The sequence below is a fragment of the Myiozetetes cayanensis genome, unplaced genomic scaffold (assembly GCF_022539395.1).
Source record: "Myiozetetes cayanensis isolate MyiCay16 unplaced genomic scaffold, myiCay2020 scf1, whole genome shotgun sequence".
Lineage (NCBI taxonomy): Eukaryota > Metazoa > Chordata > Aves > Passeriformes > Tyrannidae > Myiozetetes > Myiozetetes cayanensis.
The window spans coordinates 85283383-85294364 of NW_026086604.1; the positions used below are offsets into that span (position 1 = coordinate 85283383).

Sequence of the window (10982 nt, forward strand, 5' to 3'; positions counted from 1 at the left end):
GACTTAAAAATGCTCATTTTCTTAAACAAAATAATCTCCAATAACTTCACTGTTTAGAGTATGTGCAAACAAAAAGAGCAGCCATCATGCCATTATAAGCCAATCAGTATAGCATGAAATGTCTTCAAATAATTAAAATTCAAGAACCTCCAAGATCTTGAAGGCCAGATATTTTAAAGAATTCTAATGTAGGGTTCTAACTGAAGCTAACCTGGAGCTGAGAAAACTACAATTAAGAACAATGTAAACATCTGTTTTTCCTAGACTTCAGGTATTAAAGATATGAAAAGATATTAATATCTATATGGTTTAAGAAAGGGACTGGGACAGGACCCAAACATTACCAGGATTTGAACCCGTTTAAAGACAGCTTGTTATTCAGAAAGAAAAGCATTTAGATTTTCTTGCTAGACTGAGACTTTTCAGTTTTCTGTGCCTGGATTTTACACTATCATTCTTGTGTCTCACAGAAAACGATGCACAAGAAAGCTTACACCTTCATGAGTAGAGCAATAGTCATGTAAATAGAGTAAAAAAGGTGAAGGAATAAAAAAAGCAAAGTCATCAGCTCCTGGCACATATCAGAGCTAAGGCGTTTAGCCATTCTACACTGAATGAAGCTCAGAATATGCTTATTTCATCAAAAGAGCAATCTTTGCCAAATAAAGGTGGGTCCCACAAAGGGTTTTCAAAGCACTTTTCTTTGCATCTTGTCTCGGATGCACTTTGTTGAGGCTCTTTCACCTCACATCAGTTAATGCTTCTGATGATAGTTCACCCAGAATGAGGAAGACCCAGGAAGATAAACCTGATTAGTAAACTATTATACCCAAGGGTGAGGTTTGTTTCTCACTGAAACAAAGTGAACTCAGCCATTGGTCATGAACTTCCCTCCACCATCCTCATATAGTATCAGTTTGACACTACACTCAGGTAGTGGGGAAGGCAAAATACACATCTGCCTTTTAAATAAAGAATTCTGGGAACTGTTAGAAGAGACAACAATACTTAATCAGTATTCTACTGAAACTATGTAACTACAGTATAACCAGAAATGCATACACAAAATACATAAAAACATAAATTTAGAAGTATATAAAATGCATTTATGCCATTGGACGCATCTGTTCTGTTATCTTTTACTGCTCATGCTACATCACCAGGCATTGCATGCAGGAAGCTGTACTTCTATCCATGCCCAGTTTTTACACAGACAGCACATTAACCACTTTCACTCTTCAGCTCTCAGTTTGCCTCACCTCTTCTACTCTGCACTGAAGCCATGGGAAAGCAAAAGAGAAGAGTAAGAGAAGTTAGAAATATCCACAAATATCCACAGCCTAAGGATACTGTTGTCATTTCAGGTATCAAGTAGAACTTAATAATTTTGGATTTGTGAAGGACATTAATAACAAGTTTTAATGTGGCTTTAGTTAATATACACCTCTAATGCTCTTTTAAAACTTTGGTCTACAGGCAAACTTCCAAACAACTTACAGAAACGTTGAGATGACAGCTATTTTCTCCTATTTAAACCTCCTTTGTGATGCAGGTTTTGGGTAGAGATTTTATACTGTTGAAAAATAGTCTACAGACCAAATTGTAAAAGTCACCAATAGTCACTATTAGATCAACCAGTGAAGTTTGTTCTATAAAGACCAGGCTGCTAAAGTAACAGTCTAATCATTAAGCACAGTGCTTTAGATAAATTTTATTCCCTAGAAGACTTGTATGCTGTTCTGAGAAATGGGTATCAGTTACTTATTTGATTATAATTAATTGATAAACTAGGTTTGTTACGCTCCAGTTTGTGGAAGGTAGACTACTTACTTATTTGATTTAAAGTTTCTTGGGGAATCCAGCTCATATCAACATCATTTTGATTTGATGTTCCCATCTCTACTTTCTGTACCGGTCTTTTCCTCTGAAAATTCAAGAAAAAAAAGATTTTTCTTTCAAACAAGGTTTGGATAGCACAAGTATCAGAAATTACTCAAAATGCTACATTTAATGAATTGCCATTATTTCACTAAGGCATAAACTTAAGGCTTTAGTCAATGTATGGAGACTGTCCTTGGAGTTAAAGCTAAGCTATCCTTCCTAATAGCAATTTATTCCCCTAAGCCTCACATTACCACTTTTAATGTCTCACAATACTTATTCCACATAAAGACATCAGAATTTCATGCACACCTGGACAAGTTCATTATACCTCTTGCAAAAAATGGCTGATTAATCAAACTTTGTGATGACCAGTTTCGTTATGCTTTCTCATATTAGCACAACATTCTTGTATGTCACCTTACAAAATAGATGTCAACAGACAGTAATTATCCCATACTTCTTCCTAAGTGAAGCTCCTTCAAAAATATGATAAGGCACACTGCACAAAGGCATCGCCTATGCATTGCATACAGATGAGACTTTGAGCTTTCAACAGCTTTTACTTGCCAAACCACATAGCCAGACAAACCCTTAGTTGTTATTAGCTAAATTAATACAATTACAAATAGAATTCAGAAGGCCCTAATCAACATTATGGCAAAGCTTTGATGAGAACTAAATAAAGGACTAGGCAGCTGGTTTCTCCAGAGTCTGATCTGGATTAAACTAATAGGCAGAAATAGAGAGCATGGGGAAAATCTACCCAGTAAGTAGTGAATCAGAAGACACACACATCCAGTGACTGGAAGGTATCAAAGCTTCCAATTCAGCTTCAGTGTGGTGCCAAAGAGCAGACCCAAAGAGCATGAGCTGAGCAATCAAGATGTCTTCAGTCATGAAGTTTTTTAAACCTCTTTGGTTTCTCCAGTAATCTCTAAGGTTCTAAAAATAAATCTTCTGAAGTTTTACCTGTACTGTCATATTCCAGAAACAATTACTGAATTGCTTTCTTTTCACATCAGAAAGGTCTTGTATTAACAGGCACATAGACAAACACACTACCCACCTTCCTAGATTCTAGTAACTGGTGTAGGCCAACAATGACAAGTAGACCAAGTCCAGCGAGGAACATGTACATGAAGATCCTTCAAAAAACAGTTTAAGAAACCATTAAATAAAAATCTTAAAGTTCTGAAGAGAGTTTACACAGAGGTACAGAATCTAAGCCTAGCTTTCGCCACTTAAGAATTTTGTAGGGGGTGAGCGGGGAAAAAAAAAAGATTCTGAAACTGAAGTGCTAACAAATATTCTGACTTTGACTTCAGAAACTGTAATCATAAACTTAATTCTGAACAACAGAACATTTGAAAAATGCTACATAAATTAGAAAACTGTTCTAAATAAATACTGAAATTGTGTAACTTCAAGAACTTTTACACACTATCATGAAGTTTCCAGATATTGGGTTATAGGCAATATTTATGTTTGTGATAGCTTTAAGCACTTACAAAGCCCTTAAAAATCTCTTATATGCTTTTAGTAGACTACTGCAAAGCAAGTGCTTCTAGGACTTAATTTATTTGCAACAGAGCTTTAAAACACCTTACTTATCTTGTTCTCTGTTCCACAGTTAAAATTCTACCTATACAATCATTTCTTGAATCTGCATATTTAGGTTTGTTTTGAATAGTTTTACCAGAAATACAGGTAGATACTTAGCAAGAGGTGAACCTAAGTTATATCTAAAATTAATTTGCGGAGTAGGGAGTTTACAGGTAAAAATTCTATTGCAAGCTGAACATCTGAAGTCAGATTTATGATAAAGGAAATTATGGAATGAAACTAAACAAGAGACTTAATTGAAAATCCCTGTTATAGGGTAATTATCTGTTCACAGGACATCCACACAAACTGATTCTAAGACAATGAATTCTTTTGAGAGCTTCTTTTTCAGAATATCACACATTTTCATGTGACCAATTTTTCTTTAATTTATGCCATTCTATTTGAGAAATATGACTTAATACAACAGCTATTTCTTTTGGCTGACCTTTTTTAAAAGGAAGCTTGCTCAGCAGGCAATTTCTAGCTGTGGCAGGACAATTCAGATACTTGACATTGTCTACAAGTATTTCTGAAGAATAATTTTTTTAACTCAGAGGTTCACTTAAAATTCCACTCCAGTGTTACAAATTAAAAGTGTATCAGCATGGCATATGCTTGCAACATAAAAGGTGTGTCAGATCTACTTATCTCTGAAAAGGATCACTCCTGAAAGATACCTTCTACAGACAGGTAGAATGACTGAGTTCCTCTATCTTGTACTCGAAATACATCTTCTAGTTTTTGTAAACTTAGATTATACTGGACTGCTCCAGAAGAAATTTATTCCAGTCTTGACAGCAGGACTCACAGCCTAATACTGTGGACCTTCTGCATCTTTTAACTCTTAGGAAAAGGCACAGCAGCATAACAAAAGCTTAACAGCTTTGAATTGCTATGTACCTGTATAACATCCAGTCCTATTCCAGGCTTATGTCCTCTGAGCACATCTGTAAACTGCTCATTGACTTAATACCAATCCTGAAGATCCCCACTATTAATACAGACCTTAATTTTGGGAAAAAGTTCTTACTTTCAGTCTGTCAACATTGTCTTTGTCAGATGCCTGGTACACCACCAAAACAGTAGACCTAACATTCAGTAAAATGAGGATACAAGAACTATTCTCACTGGCACCATCAATAATGTGTTCTACCAGGACACCAACTAAACTTGCATCTCCAGTCTCCTTACGTTTCTCCATCCAGCCCATCTTCTTTTTCAATAATTGTAACAGTTTGATTGAAGACAGCATCTTGAAATATGTTGCCCTATAACAAAGTTTGCACATAACATTTCAAATTAATTCATTAAACACATACACAAATGTTTATCTTTTTCCATGTTCTTGGAAAAGTTCTAGAAAGCACTAACTCCTGCATGAGATTTTGTTAAGTTTGTAAGTAGTGCTGGTTTGACTGAACACATAAAAGCACAAATGTTTTGCTCCAATTGCAAAGAACAGTCTTGATAGTACTAAGATAGTCACACCTGGCCTTCAGCATGTTATTTCCTATAACAAGAGATATTACATACAATGGGTTCTTATTACGACTACCAAAACACAAAGATACAGAAGCCTGTTAACCTCTGACCTGCACCAAAAGAGAAAAAGATTCCCCTGTTTTATCCCCATTTATGGTTTTGCATAGCCTTCCCCCAGATTGCAACTACTGGCCATTTATTCGCCTAAAGTGAAGTTTGCAGTGGCACTCAGATTGGCAGTAGGGTTTGTTAGCAAAGCCCAATCTGAAAACCACAGTGAAAATTAGTTATCCTAAACAAAGCTTTAGTTTTGTTTGGTTGATTTGGTTTTTTAGGAGTACATCCGACTACTATACAGTTCCAAGGCCTTCTAGCTTCCACTGCCGACATAACTTTAAGTGCAACATATAAAGAACTGAGTGTGCCTGGGGGACTAATGTGAAACATGTAAGCAGTCACTTACTGTGCTTATGTATCTAGTAAATATTACAAAGGCATTCACTTTATGAAGAGGTAGTAACTCAACTAAGCAGTTCCTTCCTGGCACCTCCACATCAACTAGGAAGATTCAAATGAATTACAACATCAGGCTTACGTTTACATCTCTGTAGTTGAGATTGATAACTAGACCGAAAGGACGGCCACCCATAGGCTCAGCAGGGATGAAAGAGTACTCAAACGTGGCTTGTCTCTGTGGTGGAACTACTGTGTTCAGAGAGAGAGCTGTGAAGTTCTGGATATAAAACTGGTAGTCTTGGGGATACCGGAAGGAAGCATCGAGAGACTCGACAATGAAATCCTCTGTACCCTTATTGGTGAAGCCCACCAGAAATTTTACAATGTTGTTCGCTGGAAAGTCTGAAACAAAAAAATATTGAACCATTAGAAACTTCAGATACCCCACCTAGCCAGTTTCTAAACAGAGAGCATCTAAAACAGACTCTGGTTTTAGAGCTTCACTGCTTTAATTGCATAGACATAGTCTAAGCAACGGTAAGCGGATGGTAGATTAGCAGGGGACTCTTACCTTCACCTTTCACAAATAAGATGGTTGTATCAGCACTGGGTGAGGCTTTAGGCTCTCCTGACAAGTCTTCTTCCTCTTTTTCTTCTGTCTAAGACAAGAGACTTTTTTGAAAAAATCCTATAATGAACAGTGAAGCAAAGACCATGCTTGGTTCATGAGAATCCCATGTGTCAAAGCAAGCAACAGCAGCAAGTATTCATACCATATCCTGCTGTTGCAGGATTAGCACAGTCTGTTCTCCCTCTAGACTTGATCAGCATCACTTTCAGCATTTCTCTTTCTACTTGTTATATTGGACACAGAACTAATCTGAACTGCATTTGGCTGTATTGAAAGGTTTATAATCAGAAAGAATCAGCATGGTTTCTGTTTGGGTGTAGAAGGAATAGAATAGGGTCTAAATGTTAAGTGTTCACATCTAAGATATTTCTATTTAGAAGACAAGCACATCCAAAATACAGGCAACCATATGACAAACAAGAGTTACTTTCATCACAGGGGAACGTTTAGCAGCTTTCTATTCAGTTTTCATTAGTTAAGCTATGTATGCCTGGAAATAGTTACACTGTTGGAACTAAGCAAGTTCATGGACCCACTTGCTCAAGTTCACCTTTGTGATGATGCACTTTTTAATTTGGCAAATGCAAGCATTAAGGGCTTATTTTCCACTTGAGGATCACAGGATCATCACTGCCCCCAGCAAATAAAAACAAGGCTGACCCAATTTTAAACAGTCTCAGCTAATTGCCTGCAAGTCAGATCATTTGATTTTCATGCTTCAACAACCACCTGAAGCAGTGAATATCCTACTGGATCGGTCGTACACGTACCATGAATTCAGGAACTGGAGCTGAGCACCTAGCACCTTGATTCCAAGATGCTATGCCAAACTATATCTTCTCTTACAGTGACAAATAAAAGAAACGCCCTAAAAGGTGTAATGTTTTGTAACCAAGCCATAGACTATTTATTAAAAGCAAAATATTTAATAATACTCTGTCAGCATACCTTCTATCACTTAGCAGAGCTGGTCAACCATAAGCTCATCAGCTTGCCAACATCAGTAAAATCTGATAGAATGAAAGAACAGTTTACCACGTCTGTGTTCTTATTACATCTTTGCCTAATAATGTTCCAGACTTCCTTAATTTGAGAGAATTTGGTACACTAAGTGTCTGGCAAACCTAATACTCATCTACTATAAGCAGATTACAAAACTACATAAAATATTTCACTTTTCTGTTTGTAGTTTTTTGTAATTTTTTGTAATTTTTTGTCTTGTAAGTTAAGTTTTAGTTAGCAGAATTCTTTTACCTATGTTGTCTTGTCTGATTAGTTTTGCTTAGCATGAGTAACTAAGGTTGCTGAAGCCTTAGGCTGCAAGCTGCAAACTTTCCCCTTGAAAAGCTGAACAAATCCTGAACTGTTGTTTAGCTATGCGAAGGGAGGCTGTGAGACCAGTGCAAACTGAAACATTAGGAAGGCACAACTGTTGGCAGAAAATGCAACCCATCCATATAAATACAGCTAGAGAAATAGTTCAATAAGGAACAAGAAGACCTCAGAACAAAAATCACCATTAAACCAATAAGATGCATGAAGAACAGGTGCACAGGTGGTAAGAGTATAAAAGGCCAGGGATTTTGTTCAGGGTCCCTTTCCAGAGGGACCCAGCTCGAGCTGTCCTTATTGCAGTAGGACTCAATTGTTAAATTATTTTTTCCTGGAATCAGATATCTGAGACTCTGCTGAGGGAAAACTTATGTCAAAGATTTTTAACATTCATCAAGCTGAATCAAGTGACCCTAAACAACAACATGCTCACAACATACCCTGGCAACAAGTGTCAGAGGCTAGGAATGTAGCAAGCGAAAATGGGCTACAAAACAAATGTTCTGTTACCCCTGGAAAATAAATACAAAGAAGCCAGAATTAAGTAGTCCTATAGCCCAATGTTGTTCTCAGTCTACTGAGGTGCAGCTTAAGCTAGAAAAGAAGTACAGGGGGCTTCCATCAGAATCTGATTCTCTCACTTGGTGTTCTTTTTTGTGACCTATAGTTTTGGCAGTAAGAAACCAGGTTGTACCCATGTGGTTTCTCAACTGGTAATTCAGGAAGAAAAGATAAACCCTTTTGACACTTCAAACTGAACACAAGCTTAATTAGAGATGTGGAAACAGCTATTGGAAAATAACGTTACTAAACTCATAGGTAAATTATCCAGCTTGAAGCACTTTTGGTCTAATTCATACTTTTGAAGTAACGCTCATGTAAAATTACCAAGTCTGTTGGCTCATCTTCTTCAACTTCAGCTTCATCATCTTCATCTTCAACTACAGTATCTTCCACAGCTTCCTCATCTTCTGTAGCATCTTGAGCTGCAACTAATAAACCCGAACCTACCAAAATAAAATACAAATACAAGAAAGTCTTTTTAATGTCTAGTTAATGAACAGAAAACTGACACTGAAGTACAATTCTCAAACTAATGTCTGAAGTTCTTAAAAATCTGTCCAATGCAGTGTTCTGAAGCCTCAGTTGCAAAAACCTCTCATTAAAATGATGCCTGTGTTGATCTTTCAGCCTTATTCCTTCTCTAATAACTTTCTTACCTACTCATTTATCTGCCACCAAGTTCAAAACCAAAACGTTTACAGCTGGATGACAAAAAATTCAGCATTCACACAGCAATGCTTAAATTTGCAGAAGGCAACAGATTTGCCTTAAAAGCTATTGCTTAATTTTGGAACATGTTAACATATGAAAATATTTTAATTTTGTAATTCAAAAAGTGAAAATAAGACATTGCTATTGCCAGGAAATTAATTTAGTAAGTACTGTTTCTTCTAAGACTAGCAAGTCTACTAAATGATTAGCATACTGATAACAGAACAGCACCCTTTGAAAAGTAGATAATAAGTTATTATTTTTTGCACGTATTTCACTCAAGTTTTAAAACATAAAAAAGTCTTTTTTTAATTTGACCTCAATATAATGTACTAATATATCCATATATGCAACAGAACCACAACATTAGTCAGAAAAGAAACCTGACCTAGAGCAACGCTCCAAGACAAGTGTAATCTGATAGTTCATTGCCTCTTTGCTTTCATGGAGCCAAGCCTCATACATTCAAACACTGGGCAAATATGACTAATAAAAATACTGGCCATGGGACAAAGTTCTGTCCCTTTGCAGTTTACAGCACATGGAGGCAAGGCTGAGAACTTTTAAAACATGCACAAAAAATACAGATTTTTTGTTAATAAACCTAACGTTTTCCATATATGAAAAAGTAGAAGTGAACGGATGATTGATTTACCCAAGTCTCAAAAAGATTTAATTGCTATAAATATGCTTTTAAAATAAATATTTAAAAACTTTCACTGGAAATAAGAATCCTTGAGCAGGAGAAGTATAGCCGAGGACTTAAGAATTGTCAGTTCAGAGCTAGAAAAAGCAAACACAACCCCTCCTCACAAGTGTCTTTTAGAAGGTACACTCAAAGACTTTTGCTCGAGCACGTGCAATACTTAACCAAAGCCTTAACTACCGTGATTTTATTTGCTGAAGTTTTAAACTTTCAAGTGTAGGAATAAAGATTTTTTTTTTAATTTAAAAATGAACAGGCTACGGGTAAGCCATAATAGGTACCCTTTGCTGCCCAGCACACTTTCATATCCGTAGCTTACAGTCTTTTCAATGGATGTCGGAGGGGCTGCTGATGATGTGGCAATAGCGGGAAAGGAGAGCTGCCGGCTCTGGGAAAGGACTAACACACAGCGTGTGCTGCAGCCCACTGCAAGAGCTGGACGAGAAGCCTCCCTCCCTTCCCTCTCCTGCCTTCCCAAACTTAGTAGTAGGGAGGCAATTTCCAGACCGTGAATCAGATAACGCTGCAGCGTAAACAGAGATTAGCGCTCCTCTGTGTCGCCAAGGACACTCGGGGGGTGGCGGCAGACGAGGTGGGAAGGCAGGGTGGCAGCCAGCGCATCTGCTAGGAAATGAGGGAACCAGCACCGCCGGGGAGCGGCGGAAAGGACAAGCCCGCTGCCCCGTCCCCAGGCGGGGTCTGGGCGGGCCGGTGCCACTGCCGGGCCGGGGGCCGGTGCCCGGGCGGCAGTCGCAGGGGGCCTGCCCGACACCGCGGGCAGCTGTGCCGGGAGAGGCGGGGGCCCGGCCCCGCACGCCGCCAGGACGCCCTCGGACGGGGCCGGAGCCCCGCAGGCACCGGGCCGGGCCCCGCAGCCCCGGCGGCCACGTGCGCGGGGCGATGAATGAGCAGCGCCCGCCGGCAGGGTCGCGGAGGCGGCGCCGGGCTCCGCAGGCCCCGCGGCAGCCGCTCCCCCTCCCCGGACCGCCAAGGGGGATCCCTCCCGCCCCACCACCGCTGCCCGGGCAGCGGCGGCCGTTCATCCACCCGCCCGCCTGCCCGCCCTCACCTGGGCCGCCGCGGGCGCCCCCGAGCAGCAGCGCGGCGGGGAAGACGAGCAGGGCGAGCAGGAGCAGCTGCGACAGGCGCCTCATGATGGCGGCGGCGGTGACGGCAACGGCCCGGCACCCAGCGCAGCCAGCCCCGGCGGCGGCGGCGGGTGGCGGACGCTGCGGGACTGTCTAAATGGCGGCGGGTGCGGGAGCGGGCGCTGGGACCTCCTCCCGCTCCTCCATCCGGGGCCGGCGCCGCGCCCGGCCCGCTCCGCCCCCGCGGACGTGGCTCCGCCGGGCAGGAGGCGCGGCGGTCACATGGGCGCTTAGCACACGTCTGCTCTCGGCCGGCGCCTCCCCGCCCACCCAGCCGCGCCGGCCCTCCCTCACTCCCTCCCTCCCTCCCTCAGGGAAGCAGGCCCGGCACCGAGCCCGCAGCGGCTCGGGGAGCCTTTGGACGACGCCCTCGTCCACCTGGTGTGGTTCCCGGCGTAGCGGTTGTGATTCTTGGGGCTGTCCTTGTGGTGCAGGGCCGGGGGTCGGGCTTGGGTTGACCCGC

At 40.9% G+C, this 10982-nt stretch overlaps 1 protein-coding gene across 5 annotated transcripts in view; it reads right to left on the bottom strand.

Annotated features, from left to right (window-relative positions):
- The window catches only part of SSR1 (signal sequence receptor subunit 1), a 28874-nt gene extending 18193 nt beyond the window's left edge, over nucleotides 1–10681 (bottom strand). For 2 of the 5 annotated variants that reach the window (XM_050306522.1, XM_050306533.1), the window contains exons 1-7: nucleotides 10441–10679; nucleotides 8279–8397; nucleotides 5999–6086; nucleotides 5567–5829; nucleotides 4681–4757; nucleotides 2951–3029; nucleotides 1831–1924 (exon numbers count right to left, since the gene is read on the bottom strand). In XM_050306522.1, coding sequence (XP_050162479.1) covers nucleotides 1831–1924; nucleotides 2951–3029; nucleotides 4681–4757; nucleotides 5567–5829; nucleotides 5999–6086; nucleotides 8279–8397; nucleotides 10441–10525 — 805 coding nt within the window. In that variant the 5' untranslated portion in view covers nucleotides 10526–10679. Of the gene's footprint in view, nucleotides 1–1102; nucleotides 1275–1830; nucleotides 1925–2950; nucleotides 3030–4680; nucleotides 4758–5566; nucleotides 5830–5998; nucleotides 6087–8278; nucleotides 8398–10440 lie in introns of those variants that run through there. The other 3 variants (XM_050306552.1, XM_050306511.1, XM_050306542.1) reach the window with 3 other exon arrangements.
- Between the last annotated feature and the right edge of the window lie 301 nt (nucleotides 10682–10982).